General features: G+C 41.3%; 2 protein-coding genes across 2 annotated transcripts; one reads left to right on the top strand and one right to left on the bottom strand.

Annotated features, from left to right (window-relative positions):
• Positions 1-402: 402 nt before the first annotated feature.
• Positions 403-5,005, top strand: LOC133015778 (lysophosphatidylserine lipase ABHD12-like). Its single transcript, XM_061083048.1, has 13 exons — positions 403-510; positions 671-888; positions 1,806-1,908; positions 2,142-2,261; positions 2,437-2,467; positions 2,559-2,604; positions 3,465-3,594; positions 3,689-3,726; positions 3,891-3,970; positions 4,083-4,165; positions 4,282-4,360; positions 4,450-4,583; positions 4,860-5,005. Exons 2-13 carry the CDS (start codon positions 786-788, stop codon positions 4,885-4,887), a joined length of 975 nt encoding a protein of 324 aa, XP_060939031.1. The 5' UTR covers positions 403-510; positions 671-785; the 3' UTR covers positions 4,888-5,005.
• A 431-nt stretch (positions 5,006-5,436) lies between these two features.
• Positions 5,437-14,382, bottom strand: pygl (phosphorylase, glycogen, liver). The gene is made up of 20 exons (XM_061083047.1): positions 14,063-14,382; positions 13,267-13,368; positions 13,032-13,110; positions 12,653-12,756; positions 11,949-12,080; positions 11,351-11,462; positions 11,030-11,112; positions 10,767-10,904; positions 10,088-10,180; positions 9,799-9,945; positions 9,317-9,480; positions 9,075-9,189; positions 8,751-8,852; positions 7,900-8,047; positions 7,321-7,379; positions 7,080-7,221; positions 6,551-6,758; positions 6,059-6,193; positions 5,853-5,919; positions 5,437-5,691 (listed from the first exon to the last, which is right to left on the bottom strand). Exons 1-20 carry the CDS (start codon positions 14,303-14,305, stop codon positions 5,503-5,505), a joined length of 2,562 nt encoding a protein of 853 aa, XP_060939030.1. The 5' UTR covers positions 14,306-14,382; the 3' UTR covers positions 5,437-5,502.
• Between the last annotated feature and the right edge of the window lie 1,624 nt (positions 14,383-16,006).

Raw genomic sequence — 16,006 nt, 5'->3', positions numbered from 1 at the left:
ACACATTTGACTGTTTAGTGTAAGGAAGTATTGAAACTGACCTATCAATATATGCAAAATATATTCATACAAATTCACCATAGTATAGTATATAGCAGTTTATTTGTATAAAAACCCTTAATAGTGAAATGTAGGAAGCATGAGTGAAACATGCAACATGCAAAGAGCAATAATATAAAATATAGAATATTAACAGGATTTCATATAAAAAAAAACACAGAAGTATAATTTAAAACGTGCATGGATGTGTGACTATATTGACTTTAATAGAAAATGGGCTTGAACGTCTAGTTTGTCGATGTAAAAACAAACTCCAATCCCCACAATGCCTTGCAGGGCCTTGCAGTGCTCTGCAGCACTATGACCACAGTCATCTGGGCGTGTTTTAGTCTGTGAAACAGCGTCAAACCGGTAGTAGGAGTTTTATTCAACCGCTGATATATCTGGTTTTACCAGATTTACCGCTTCTCAACACTGATGGTGGACGATTGAATCAGCTCAACATCACAGGTCTGTATTTTTAAAAACAATATCCCTACAAAAACGTGTCGTAGTTTTTAATCTGCAGACATAATCTGTGCTGGTTTTCCTGTTGGATTCATTCTAGCAGAGGTGACCCAATAGCAGCAGAGCAGCCTCAGCTGAACGTTGCCCTCTTTCCTCTCTGCAGTGCTCAGACTGGAGTCGTGAGGAAGGACAGTTATTGTCCCTCGGATCCTCAGAGAATCAGCGCACAGGGATTCAGGGTTTGGACTCAGGGGCTCAGACCTGGTTCCCCTGCAGAGATGAACAGAGCTGTGTGGTTCCTGGTCACTGTCTACGTCTCAGTGCCGGTGATTCTCTACCTGTTCCCCTGTATTCTGGGCCACATCATATTTGCTCACTTATGTAAGTAATGTGTGTTTCCAGTCCAGAGGGGGTTTTGTCTACGTTGTAGCACCAGGAGTCAATATTTGTACGTTTTAATTTAAAGAAACACAATGTAAACAGGACCACTGACCTATGAGCATAGAACCATTCACAGGTTATGAAGTATTATATATATATATATATATATCAATCTTAAATGCTTTAAGTACAGCCAGAATTATCAGTGATAATTTGCACTGGATTTCCAAGAACGACAACTACATTTATCACATGTATTTAAATAGATAACGATAGATTAGATAAAATCATAAATCATTTTCTGTGAATTATCTACCGGCTTTAACTTGTTTCTCAGCAGCATGACAAAAAAATAAATGCATGGTTTTGAATACGTTCAGTAACTAATTATTACCAATTTATAACCTCACACGATACTACATGATTTTATTTGATAGTATGATACGATACAATACCATGTGATACGATACATTACACAATAAGATACATATTGCGATACTTGATAGGATACACGATGCGATGTGATACTGTACTTTCTGATTATTGAAATATTTCAGGTCAATAGATGATTCGTTTTTTTAATTACATTGACATTAATCAAATGTATACTCATTGCATTGAGTAGTGCATTATTTAGGCTATTCACACACATATGAAGCCAAAACAAGTTCCTACACAATATGTTGTCACATCCCACTTACATTTTGTCATTGTAGTTTTTGTTCACGTTGTAAATTAGTTACACAAAATGATCATCGCTCAGTATGACTCCTCTGAAAGTGACAAGTGCTGATACCGAAGTATTGCAAATGCTGTCGTGCACAATTTGAGACACTAGGATACATTACGATTATTGATTCTCAAAATGTACAGTATATAAAATCGATACTGACCTTGTGTGCTATTGTGTGCTGTAGTGAGGTTTCCATTCTCGGCGGATCTGGGCCGACCTGAAGACGTTGTGAACCACACACGCAACTTCTACCTCAACCCAGAGGAGGGGATCTCAGTGGGAGTATGGTGGGTCGTTGGGTTGATTCCCTTTGTGTCCACTCGAGTGCGTCGGCTCCTGAAAGTACCACAAACACCTGCATGTTTGGTGCAGGTGGCCCCTGAGCGAAGGGGACGGCAATCTACGCATTAGGCAGCACAGGACCACTTGAGAAGCTACTGTATATGTTGAAAGACAAGTGTGTTTGTCCCTGATGCTCAGTCTTTCTCTCCGCTCCCTCTCTATCCAATGCGTCTCACAGGCATACACTCCCTGCCAGCCAATGGGACGACGCCGAGGGGAAAACCCCCGAGTGGCACCAGGAGACTCTGGGAGATGGCAGTCCTGTTATTATCTATCTCCATGGAAACGCAGGAACCAGGTGGGATGAGAATGGCGGCGTAGAAACCCTTGAAATGATCCTAATAGAGTCTAGTGGGTATAACTCGAGCCCCCTGGGTTCACCCACAGGCACAATGCACAAAAGGATTTGTAGGTTAGAGTCTGAAAGCCGGTTGTTTGTTTGTACTCATTACTCTGTCATGTGATCTGTGCAGGGCGATGAAACACAGAGTAGCACTGGTGAAGGTAAGGTTTTTTTTGTCCTACAACAAATTTTCAGCTTTGGTGGTTTTGACGTCAAAGCTTTGAGATTAAAATTAGATTTTTCTATTTGCAGATCTTAAGTGAAGCCGGGTATCACATCTTATCTTTAGACTACAGAGGTAAGATGCTTGTTGTTGCTCTTTAATTGATCTTTATTCAGTCAAATACAACAAAAGAAATCCTTATAATAATGTTTTTGGCATCCGGGAGACATTCAACCATCTTTAATGCATCAAAATACACACGTTGGTTTAGAACGTGATTCTTCAGGATGGATTTTTGCTTGTAAATATGATTTTAAACTTATGACATGTTTCAGAAGTCAGCTACAAAAACAATACTTAGAGGTTGAAGGTCTAAGGCCTCATCTGTAAAACATAGTTAAATACAAACACATATATTTATATATTTACTTATATTTATTGGAGAATAACTTCTAAAATTATATGCTTTGTCATCATTTGGCCCAGCGGAAGTAGCATCTACAATTAAATACCCTAGATTTAGTTTTTACAAGAATACAAATGTGTAATAATGCAATACAGTATAATGTAATTTAGTTATAAGCAGATATAAGGACACTATGAAGGTTTATTCATAAACTATTTGTAAGCATGTATTACTATTACTTCAGTGATATATTATTATGATTATCATATTTTATTTTATATATCATCTTGTTGATATTTAAATTAATTTTACCATATTAATCATTTATTTTTCATTTATACAGCAGCCTCCATTTACAGATGTGAAGAGGAGAAGTTATTTTTACATTGATAAACACTTAAATCAATGTTTGTATTAAATGTTTATGTGTTTCTTATGAATGCTGAACAGAGGAACCTAAAATCCTTTAAAGCCAATGTGAACATAAGAGATCAGAGTTCATGATGTGCTGTTATTCTAGTGTCAGTAAACTCACAGTGTTTTCTGGCTGCGATCCCAGTGTTGAGGCTGTAACTTGTGTGTTCTTGAGGTTATGGAGATTCCAGTGGGGAGCCAAGTGAAGCCGGAATGACCCGTGACGCCCTCTACCTGTACCAGTGGGTAAAGACACAGAACCGAGGGAGTCTGGTCTGTATTTGGGGACATTCACTCGGCTCCGGGTCAGTTTCAGACACTTTAATCATTAAACATGACACTAGAAGAGGATACATCTGATTAGACATCTTTAAAAACATGTTTCTTTTGTTGTTGCAGTGTGGCAACTAATGCTGCGGTGAAACTACAAGAGCAAGGTGAGTTAAAGTCTTTAAAGGCTCTTTCAATCACAGTATTACCTATTATGACTGATCATACTTCTTATTAGGGCTGTGTAAGAGACTGTGTTTGATTGGCCTCCCTCTCCTGGTGGATTTTTGTCTACTGTTAAATAATTATTTCTTCTTCCTTCTTGTTTTAGGTTCTGATGCTGATGCTTTGATCCTTGAGGGTCCATTCACGAGAATTGGAGACGTTGTGGTCACTCATCCGGTCGCTAAGGTGACAGCAGATGTTCCATTTTACAGGAAAACATTTTAGAAAGCTGACAAATTTGAACCTTTAACATCAACTGTTTGTTGTTTTCTTTAAATTGTACCGTTGTTTCTTCCAGATGTACACGTTCCTTCCCGGGTTTGACAGCTTGCTGTGGAGCATACTTGAAACTAACAACCTAGTGTTTGCAAATGATCAAAAGCAAGTGTACTCAAATACTCAAAGTTCATGATAAAATGTTTACATCATAGCTTCTGTCATGAATAATGTGGACTTGTTAAACGTGTTTAATATGTTTATCCTCCGTCTCTACACAGTTTAAAGGTCCTGACCAGTCCTCTTCTTATACTGCACTCAGAGGACGACAACATTGTACCTTATCACATGGGTCAGAAGGTAGTGTCATCTCTTTTTAGATCCTCTCCCACTGGGTGTTGTTGCTGCCTCTTTGTTGAACTACTGCACATTTTCTTTTCTGCCTGCAGCTGCACCAGATCTCACTCCAGACTCAGAAAGAACAAAACACAGATGTTCACGTTGAAATGGTTTCCTACAGCGCGCACCTCGGATTCTCCCACAGCAGCATCTACTTAGATCCTAATCTGTCCAACGTGGTTAGGTAGGTTTTAAAATTGATAATTGATAAAGCTTTTATGTGTGATTTCCGTCTGTGCTATAGGCCGTATTAATTACTTTCGCCAAGGAAGTTATGTTTTCATTCTCGTCCGTTTTATTTGAAGATTTTTTAAAACATTTTCAGATCCAAGTAAAAATCTAGATCTTGTGAATTTAAAAATGGTTTTATTAGGTGACTGTTGGGCCTTGTTGGAGGTTTGTGCTCTACTCAGTCATTAATATGTGTTTTAATGTATTATTCCATCTCATTGTGTTGCAGGGGATTTCTACAGAAGCTGATTCAGTAAAGCGGCTCGAGGGAAGTGTGCGTTTTTTGTCGTGTTGTTGCTTCTGTGCATCTTTATTTTTTGCGAAAAGTGGAAAAAACCTGAAATGAGATTGAAATAAAAGCCCTCGAGTTGACAACACAGAGAAAGTTTTTTTATTTCAACACTGGGAAGAAATACTGTTGATCACAAATTAATTACGTTTGTGTCTAAATCTCAAGTTTTACTGATAGAGAAATAAATCCTGTAATTTTTTCAGTCACTTTCAGCAGAAACCTGTAGGAATGACATTAGAAATTCAGTTGAGTCGGCTGTTCTGTGACTGACGTCCCACTGAATTCCTGAAGTGCACCCCCCACACGTCCTGTGAACCAGGAATCTTAAATATGAGCAAGTGATTTGTAAATATTTGACCCTGCTCTTCACTGACTGCGTGCGTTGAAGGACTGTAACAGACGAGTCTCAATGCAAGTGCCTGGAATCAGACAAACATCAAAACATGTGTTCAGAAAACTAAACTAGGTGCAGAGAGGATTTCTGAAACAAGCTCTAGAAAAGTTCAGTGGGACCGGAAGGCGAAAGGCACAGAACAACAGATTGTAAACATTACAGCTGCCATTCCGTTGGGAAACAGCTTCACATTTTCTTCAGAGCTCTGGCCGTTTCGATGATGGCCTCCCGCGGCTCGTTCGGCGCCGGGATCTTCAGGTCGGTCGGCTCGACGCCCCACACCTGGGTCGCGTACTCCGTGATGGTTCTGTCGCTGGAAAACTTTCCCGTGGCTGCAATGTTCCTGATCACCATCTTCGTCCACTCCTTCGGATTCTTTTAGAGAAAAAGATAAAACATTTGAATTCATGGCCGCTTCTGTAAGAGACACAGTTTCTATCAACGAAAGGGAAAAAGACAAGACAACAAAAAGAGAGAAATCCAGAGAAATCTTTGTGAATACGACTTGATCCACGTCGATCTGAGGCGATTGTTACCTGATAGAGCAGGCTGACCTTCTCTTGACATTCCATATAGTCGTCAAAGTCTGCAAACACTTTGAAACTGGAGAGGGAGACAAAGGGAGAATAAATCTGTCAAATCTGACACTCTGAATTCAACAACCCTACGAATAAAATGCACAGAAGTGGAGCATCAATCGTTTGAAGATCAAAATCTACCACGAGACAGGAGTGTTGCTCACCGGTCATGTTTGAAGAGCATGTTGGTGAGGTCTTTGAAAAGCTCTGGATTTTCAGGGCAGAAGAATCCACCTGTGATCTGGTCCATCACTTGTTTCAGCTCAGGGTTCCTCTTGTAGTACGTCATTGCATCATAGCTGACAAAGGACAAATGAAAGGTAGATTCAAAACTTTCTTTATCGTCATTCAGACAGAAGCTACTTAAAGTTGCATCCAGCTCAGGAATATAATTTAAAATGCTATGGGTTTCCTGAGTAGGTATAAAAGCAAAGTAAAAAAGTAAAGAAAAAAAATAATATGACTAGAAGAAGTTAAAGAATAAATAGATAAATATTGTACAATCAGACAAAACTGAATTAAATGACACATATTGAATAAATAGATAAATAAGCATTAAAACCATTAAGTACATTGCACATATACATGTGATGCGAGTGCAGCTCAAACATCGTAAAAAACTCCAGATCTTAACCCTTGTAATATTAAGCCTCTACCCCTCTTCGTCCAACGCAGCCACGTCCTCCACCCTCATGCCGAAGATGAACAGGTTCTCCTCTCCGGCCTCCTCGGCCATCTCCACGTTGGCTCCGTCCATGGTGCCGATGGTCAGAGCTCCGTTCAGCATGAACTTCATGTTCCCAGTTCCTGAGGCCTCGGTGCCGGCAGTGGAGATCTGCTGGGACAGATCTGTGGCCGGGATCACTGAGAAAAAACACAGACCACCATTAGAACTTAAGAAGAAAGTAAAGGTCAATTAACTTTGGTGAACAATCCTCTTGATCTGAGAGGAAAGAAACTTTTCATGTGTGTTTGTTTGTTTGATTGTTAGCAGGAGCACGCAAAAACTGCTCAACTGATTTACATGAAATTACGTTGAGGGGTGGGTCATTTTCCAAAGAGGAACCCAATAAATGTCTGTGCCGATAGAAAAATTAAGAGTGTGTGTAATTTGTTTCTTTAAATGTGGTTTCATGAGTGGATTAAAAATCCGGCTGGTGTTAAATTGAGTCTTCTGCGTCAAACCTTTCTCTGCGAGCGACACCCTGTAGTTCTCCAGGTAGATGACCTTCAGCTTGTTTCCCACCAGGGGGTCGTTGTTCACCACGTTGGCCACTGAGGTGATCAGCTTGATGATCAGTTTTGCCATGTGATACCCTGGAGCCGCCTGTAGGGAGCGACAGAGGATCAGTTACTGTTAGAACAGTTCTACTCTTTGACTTTATCTCTCTTGGTGATTTGTTATTTGCTTAGGCAGAGCTGGTACCTTTCCACCGATGATCACCGTTCGTGGCACGAAAAGAGCTTTGGGGCATTTTCTGATGCCTGAGAAACAAAACACAGGGAACAAACTCATTATGAGAGATTCAGTTTCAACAATAAACTAAATACTGCACACCTGCACTCAGGCCTCTGAAGTTAGGAGGTCAACACAACAACATGTTCACATAGACTGCAAATAAAGTTTCTGTCATTTGAGGTTTGTTTTTTAATTAGTTCTTTAATGCTTTAAAACTGGGGATGAAACATGATGATGGACAGCTGAGACTGACTCATGATTGGTCGAGCCCATGACCTCCATGAGATCATCATTAGCAACAAACCCACTTATCCTCTGCAGGTGAAGGAGGATCTGCTGAGATTAAACTGCAGATAAAACTGGTCTCATGGTTTTCCCAGCCTGATGACTTCATGGAAAATTCCTACACTGGAGTGACGTTGCAGATGCAAGTGATTCTCAGCATTTGCTTGATTCTCAGGCGGGTGGAGACTCTTCCACATCCGGACACGTCAGACTGTGTCATGTCACCTCTCACTTCATCAGACCCATGACGAGTTCACTTACGATTGTACATGGCGACGATGTGCAGGCAGTTGAGGAGCTGCCGCTTGTACTCGTGGATTCTCTTCACGTGCACGTCGAACATGGAGGACGGGTTGATTTTCACCCTGTACTCGTTCTCCAGGTACTGAGCGAATTTCACCTTGTTGTCCTGTGAGAAAATCAGAAACGCATGACGATGGAGATCATTCACTGAGGTTGCAGTTGCTGAATCAGAGGAGGCAGCCTGTCCGGACACGTGCACGAGTGTGAAGCAGTAAAATGTGATCAGGCAAGGAGCAAATTTAACAGACTTCAATGTCTCTGCCTGCTCTGACATGCAGAGGAAATCAACACATCAGAGTATTTCACTACTCGCTGGTTTTATGGTGCAACAGGACATTTAGAACAAATGCAACCAGTCAGTTGTGTATTACGAGTTCTGGGACAAATAATATGTTATAGGAGGCTAAATCTTAGCTATTCAGTTCAGTTCAGTTCAGGTAAACTACATCATGTCAGATAAAATCTCAAAGCTGCTCGTGCAGAGAACAAATACATAAATTCGGGAACAATAGAGGTAGTTGCACAAATTTGTACAAGTTGTGACATCAGGAGAAAAGAACACAGGGACCTCAGTGAGACAGAAGTGACAGAATCATAGGAGGGTTTGACTCATTCTGCAGAAAATGTTTGGTTTATATATTAGTAGAAAATACAGTATTTTATATATATATACAAAAACACAATTTGAATGTATGAGAATGAAAGTTAAGTAGGAATATTAACTCCCACGACAAGTGCTTAAAATTAACGTAAGTACGACACTCAAGTTAATGTACTTGATTATCCCCCCCCCTGCTGTGGACTCGTACCTGTTTCACTTTGGAGACGTCGCGGATGAAGGCAGCGTCGTCGACAAAGTCCTTGAGCCTCTGCAGCTGACTGAGGTCCTTGACATAATCCTCTCCGATGACCTGAAACAGACAGCGTGTAAAACAAACTGACTGACTGCTCAACAACACTCATATATATTTTAAACCACAGGCTGTAAGAGATTTAAGGGACGAGGCTCTGCAAAGAATCGATTCAAGCGACAGCTGGGGGAATATCTCGCCGAGGACTCTGGGTCTTAACCAGCAAACCTTCTCTTGGCACTCGGTCATTTATCATCTGTTGCTGTGGCAGTTTCAACAAACCTCGGCGATGAGCTCGGCCAGTCCGGGGTTGCAGAGCAGCAGCCAGCGTCTGGGAGTGATGCCGTTGGTTTTGTTCTGGAACTTGTCGGGCTCCATTTCATTGAAATCACGAAACCTGCAGAAAATGAGAAAAGTTAGAGAATTGGAAGTTGTGTAGCAGGAACAAAATGGTAGAAACACTGATATTGTTCGTACAGTATCTGGATCAGGTGGTTAAATGAGAACAGGATGTGAAAGCTCACACTTGAGTCTTGATGATGTTGGAGTGTATCTCAGCGACTCCATTCACGGCGTGTGAGCCCACGATGCACAGGTGAGCCATGTTCACCCTCTTGCAGCCGTCTTCCTCGATCAGAGACATCTTCCTCAGTTTTTCCACGTCTTTCGGATACAGAGTTGCGATTCTCTGCAGACGCAAAGAAAAAGACACAACCTCAGGCGATGCATGCATAATTGACGAGGTTAGTCGACAGCAGGCCTTGTTATCTTCTTTTCTATGATTGCAAACATTGAGGATCTTTTCATCAGTTCGTGATTGTATCTAGTTTCAAGGAAACATTTGGAAATGGAGGCAATGGAGGCTGACAGCTGGATGAATGTTAATGGAAAAGGTCAACCAGCTTTATGTGGTGTCAGGATTCTTCTTCCTCCTCGAGTTTGAAACTAAAAACACATTTTACTACAACTATAAATACGTCTCTCTGTCTGGTCGGGTGGTACGTACGTCAAGGTGGGCCTGGTTGATCTGGTAGATGATCTGCAGGTGTCTGGGCAGCAGCGTCTCCAGCAGATGCACGGGCCATCGCTCCAGAGCCTCGGGCAGGACCGTGTGGTTGGTGTAGGCGAAGGTGCGTTGCGTCAGATCCCAGGCCTGCAGAGCCGGGCGGAGTTTAACGTTACCACTGTGTCAAAAATCTTAATCCTTAACTTGCTTCACATGTAAATGATTCCTTGATTTATAGCAGGAAATATAAATAAAAATAAGAAATCAGCAGAATCTAAATCGGACCCACCGTGTCCCAGTCAATCTTCTCAATGTCCACAAAGATTCTCATCAGCTCGGGGATGGCCATGGCTGGATGAGTGTCATTCAGCTGGACGGCCACCTGGAGAAATATATAATACAAACATTAAAAAGGTCAAAACAGTTAAGTTTAGTCAAATAAAATAAAATATTAACTATAAAACTTTAGTAAAACATTATAAAACAAGAAAGGAGGTGTATTTATATATACAAATATCTCTGAAATGTTAAATGTCATGAACATAGTATTGATTCTTCTATGATGACCACAGTGAAAGTATTAGTACTATTAAAGATCCAGCTGTGAAACACTGTCAGGATAAACATGAGTGCAAATGTTTAATATAAATCTTTGTATTATATCCTCAGAGCTTCTCTCTAAGCAGGGATTTCTCTCCACGTTACGCCTGCTGTTCCTTTAACAGGCAAATAATCCATTTTACAAAGCAGTGCAAACATTGCAGGATTATTTATGGTGATAATCTCTTCCGCTCTTCTCTCAGATCTCGGCTCCGCTTCACTTATCTCTCGACTGCAAACATTACAAGTTGGAGGCTCCTCTACTCGGGAAGAAGAAAACTGTAACGATCGTGTTGAAAGTTAAGAAGTGAAATGAAGTAGGATGACTCACTTCCTCTGAAGCAGACACCTCTTCAAGGGAAACTAACCTTGTCGGGGAAGCTTTGGAAGGACGTGCGAGCAGGTGTTCCTTTCTTCGTGGTCTTGAAGCGGCGGATGATGTCTTGTAGCGTCGCGGCCACGACAAAATATTCCTGCTTCAGACGAAGTTCTTTTCCTTCAAAGAACTGAAACAAACAGATGAGACCCCAGAGGTGTTAAAGACTTTGATCTTAGTACAACAGAAGTAGGACGTTTTGTCCAAAACCACAGGAAAACAAATACATTTCCTGAAAACAAACGTTGGACTTACATTGTCGTTGGGGTAAAGCACACGGGAGATGTTCTCTGCCAGATTTCTGTCCAGCACAGCCTCGATGTAATCTCCAACATTGACTGCAGACAATTCAATGCATTTTAGTTACACTGATAACACAGCATGTACATATTATAAATGCAATACTATAAAATCTAAACTCTGCAGGAGAAATAACTGCATATGAGCGATTTGGCAACAGGTAACTTGCAGCTTGTTGCATGTTGCAGAAGTTGTTGCAGCAGTTTCCGACTTTCTTGCAAAGTTTCTGTTGAAATCTGTTTTGCAAAGAAACGTGAAACTGTGGTCAGGACTCACAGTCTCTCAGGTTGAAGTCATTGGGGGCGCGAGCGGACCAAAGCCTCATGGTGTTCACCGTGTTGTTCATGTAGCCGGGGATGGGCGTGTCGTACGGCATCGCCAAGACAACCTGCACGGAGAACAGTAGAGAACATCTGAGTCGGCTGCACAGTGAAGGTGGATGTCGTAGAAAGACTGAGATAAAAAAAAGATGTATGGCTTGCAGAGTTACAACCTTCGAGAATGAGGTTATATTTTTACTTCTGACCTTTTGTCTGTTGGATACAAACTACACATGAAACTTAGTGGAAGGATGCAGTATGGGTCAGGGAAGAAACTTTTAAATATTGGTGTGGATCCAAATCAGGTGGCAGATTTGTTTCCACCATCTTCCACATTCAGATTGGCCATTTCTCATAATTTCTACAAGTTTCCCAGGGAACAATCCATAGATCTTGTTGAATAAAATCTTTGCAATATGCTGCAGCTTGATATGCAGGGGACTGTTAAACCTTTTATGTATTGTACTGAGTTTCATCCAAGTTTTAAATTGAAAGTCAGGATTATGTGGTTTCAAATTCTCAGTTTTACCCGATCAAGAGTTCAGCATCATTACCTGAGTGTCGACCCACTTGGAGCCATCCTTCGTGTCCTCCACATGTCCATAGAAGTGAACCGGCAGCATGTACTCAGGACGCGCCTTCTCCCAGGGGTTTCCATGTCTCAGCCAATCATCGGCCTCCTCCACCTACGTTCAAATCAGTCCGGGGGGCAAAGACTAAAAGCTTTAATGTGACCCCGATGCTAAGGCTGAGGCAGAAAAGGTTGAGCAACACTGATCCTGGTCAGTGTCCAGAGGTGCATGTTTACACTGAGGGCCTGAACTGCAAATAAGCAGCAGAAATCAAAAGGGCAAAAGCCTTTAGCTTTGGAATCCGCTTATCGCAGGACTGTTTATTTTGTTATGCTTTTTAAATAACAACCTTCGTCAGATTCTAACAGGAGCTGGCACCACTTCAGGGGCACTTAAGAGACCAGAGGGAAGTCACAGTTAATGATTAGCCTGTGATGAAGTCTGACACAATTCATGTTCACACTTTACTCTGACTCGCAACAGCAAGAACACAGGTCAAGAGGGGAAGCCTGGATTTCAAAGTAAAAGATATAAACAGATTTATGAACTCTAAAGAGAAACATTGACATTTGAGTTTGAATCCTCAATCTTTATCTTACCAATTAAGGGAAACAAAGGGACCTTTGAAAGTGAAAGACAGCTGATAGAATTTTGCAGAAATTGAACCGTGTAGAAAACAAGCGTACCTGCCAGCCGTCTCTTATCTTCTGGTTAAAGATTCCATATTCGTATCGAATGCCGTAACCGTAGGCAGCCAGACCCAAGGTGGCCATGGAGTCCAAGAAACACGCTGTAGTGCAGGACAGATATTCACAATCAGACAGGAAATCTTAATTTACACTTCATATCGTGAATTGATAAACTAAATGTCAGTTAATGGAGATGGAAGTTCAGTGTTGCAACATTTCTTGTGGTGCCCAGTTGCTTCACATGTTCAGTGAGCTCACAGAGGTATTTAGAGGTAATTGTATAAATAATAATGAGGGTATGGTTGAAACGGACATCGAAATCTTTTCTATCTTCTCTTGCAACTTCCTCTTCCTCTTCATTTCTGCAGCCTGTTACCTGCCAGTCTGCCCAGACCTCCGTTCCCGAGACCGGCGTCCTCCTCCATCTCCTCCAGCTCCTCCATGTCCAGGCCGAGCTGCAGAAGAGACGGAAACATAGAATCCCACAGTCCACATTTTCATGAAAAAGTCAAATGTGTATCGGAAACACCTCGATGATTATTGTATTTCAACACGTAGGGGAAGGGTTTAAGGTTCTTGAAGCCTCTGTCTCGTGTGAGTTTCAGTCGGACCTGGTAGATTGCTTCATCGCAGGCGTTCTGCAGCCCCAAGTTGATCATGGTGTTCTGCAGCGTCCTGCCCATGTAGAACTCCAGAGACAGATAATACACCCTCTGCACGGAAAGAATCACAAGACAGCCTGAAGAAAACATATATTTATATACTTTACACAGCTATAATACATGTATCTGTTGATTATGTCACGAAGGGGGTGAAATGTGCTAACACACAAAACTGGAACAACCAAACTTTCTCCTGCACAACATAGCTGCGTACGAATGATGCAATGACCCACGAACACTGGGCTGTTTCAACAGTCTTATGCAACAGGAAAAAAAACATTGCACACAACCTAGTTCCCATTAAAAAGGTAAATGTGACACACTAGTAAACTTGATGGATAGAACAGGCCCGTCTGCATCTGAACAACCGTGCAGAGTGAAATGAGAGATAGATCTGAGCAATAAGAATATGAGAATTATCATCAAACAATACAACAAATGTTAAATATATTTGGATATAATACTTGTGACTAGTGATGAGGAATAACACCTCAGATTAGTTAAGTGCTTTCTGCTCAGATAGAGGGATTTAAAACCACAACTTCAACCAAACCTTCAGAAATTAGTATTTGAACTTATATGACATTTATCGTGATTTTTATCGACATCTGCTGGTATAATATTCCATATATTTACCCTTACATGTGTCAATATAAGGAACATTTTGAAGTGTTACAACCTGTGGAACGTGTTGTTCCTGCACAGTAGTTTTAGTTTTGACACTGAGTTTTTGTTTTTATTTTACCTTTGGATCTGCCTCATAATAAAACTGCTGCGTCCGGATCCATCTCCCCACCAGGTGGTCTCTCACAGTGTGGGCCAGGGCAAAGTAGTAGTCCCTGGGGTTGGCTATGTTCCTGTCTTTGACCAGGGTGAAGTGCAGGTGTCGGTTGAAGCCCTTCTTCAGCTCGGCCACGTTCTCCACCCCCACGATGCCCCTGATGCTGATCTGCTTGCGCTTCTCCTGGTCGGTGAGAGGGGTCGCCATGCTGGAGGAGGAGGCAGGTGTGGGGTCTTCCCTGGTCGAGCTGGAGCTGACTGGCCTGTCTGGAGGTGAAGTTCACTGGGAACACGGAGGTGCTTGTCAGAGCAGCAGGAGTCTCCGCCCTGGGCTGCCTGTCATTGGTGAGGACAGGGGGGAGGAGGGGGGAGGGAGGGTGTCTCCCTGCCAGGCCTCCTGCAGGAAGTCAACACAAACACCAGTGTGTGCAAACTGGAACATTTGTGTGAGATATGCAAACCCAGTGTTGTACAGTGTTTACAGACTGGGAGGTGGATTGAGCTGCATCTAGTGATTCATCTCCACCTGGTGGGGGGTCTGCAGGTTGGAGATGGAGGATGAAGGAATGAATCAGCAAAACAGAGAGAGAGAGAGAGAGAGAGAGAGAGAGAGAGAGAGAGAGAGACTCCATATTAAATTTTGAATTGAGGGACGATATGTTTCCCAAATCCAGCTTATATGTGCATTTGGTTTATGTATTAAATTAACTTTTTTTGGTGATATCCTTTATCGTCAGTATCTTACTGTATATATTGTTGTTTTATGTCTAATTGTTGTTTTATGTTTTATGTACAGTGCACCAACCACACCAAGGCAATTTACTGTATGTGCAAATATACTTGGCAAATAAAATAATTCTGATTCTGATTTGATTTCTTCAGCCATCCCTTTATCCCTTATGAGAGAGAGGTGGAGAATTTGTGTGTCCAGGTTATCATTTTCATTCATAGAGGCCCAGATGGAGAAATGTCCCCCCAAAACATTGTGATGTCGAACTAATGCTGTGGGGATTGTAAATAAGTATAATAATATACACACATAATGTCATGGAGTGTCAAGATGACCTATATACACAGACTCAAGGCTGGAATTATCCACTAAGTTGCCTCTACTGAATACTGATTTTGGATAATAAATAAAAATATTTATGCCTTTGATATATTAGTTATGATCGAGAGATGACAGGAATTCTTATGAGAGAGATGTTTCAAAAGAAATGTTGCCTTGATCATCTGTGTCTTGACACATACTCGTCAGATATAATATTTGTCAACGATCACTAAGCAGAGCACTTGGACGCTTGATGTTTTTATGTTGATTAGTGTATATTTATTTATTGCAATTTGCTGTTGCAGAAATAAAATGGTAAAGCACTCAAGGAGAAATCTGATAAATAGTCCAGGCAACCTTAGACCTTGTTGACACCTATTTATTGAATATTCACACATACAGAAAACACAGAGCCGCATATTATACTTCAAATCATAATAATAGCAGTAATATGGTCATGAAAGACATGTAATTATAACAATCATAGTAATCATAGGGTCTTAAAATAATAGCAGTAACAATGTTCATTTTATACTCGTAAAATTCTCCATAGACATATTTCAGTTTCACTGTAACTAATAATATTAAGTGATGACATTCCACCTCAGATCAAACAGGGTCAAAAGAAATAACTTTGGAGTTAAATGAGGTTATAATGCAAGTTACACACACATACACACACACTCGTTCACACTCCATCACACACACACACACACACACACGTATGTACATTTGGAGATACAACACCCAGTGTCGCCCAGCGACTGTGTGCAGGTTTACAGTAATTCATAAAAGTTTGACGAGGCTGAATGAGACTTTAAATCTTCCCCGGGTCTGTTTTAATATCACTAAAGTGTG

This window comes from Limanda limanda, chromosome 12, assembly GCF_963576545.1.
Source record: "Limanda limanda chromosome 12, fLimLim1.1, whole genome shotgun sequence".
NCBI lineage: Eukaryota > Metazoa > Chordata > Actinopteri > Pleuronectiformes > Pleuronectidae > Limanda > Limanda limanda.
This window is presented reverse-complemented; position numbering and strand designations above follow the sequence as displayed.

Bases quoted from the DNA above. Each gene is read 5' to 3' on its own strand.
- LOC133015778 (XM_061083048.1), top strand. From the start codon at position 786: ATGAACAGAGCTGTGTGGTTCCTGGTCACTGTCTACGTCTCAGTGCCG. The intron at 889-1,805 runs GTAAGTAATGTG...TGTGTGCTGTAG, and splicing joins CATCATATTTGCTCACTTAT to TGAGGTTTCCATTCTCGGCG. The intron at 2,262-2,436 runs GTGGGATGAGAA...TGATCTGTGCAG, and splicing joins CATGGAAACGCAGGAACCAG to GGCGATGAAACACAGAGTAG.
- pygl (XM_061083047.1), bottom strand. From the start codon at position 14,305: ATGGCGACCCCTCTCACCGACCAGGAGAAGCGCAAGCAGATCAGCATC. The intron at 13,369-14,062 runs GTAAAATAAAAA...CTTTCCGTGCAG, and splicing joins ATTATGAGGCAGATCCAAAG to AGGGTGTATTATCTGTCTCT. The intron at 13,111-13,266 runs GTCCGACTGAAA...TCTCTTCTGCAG, and splicing joins GCGATGAAGCAATCTACCAG to CTCGGCCTGGACATGGAGGA.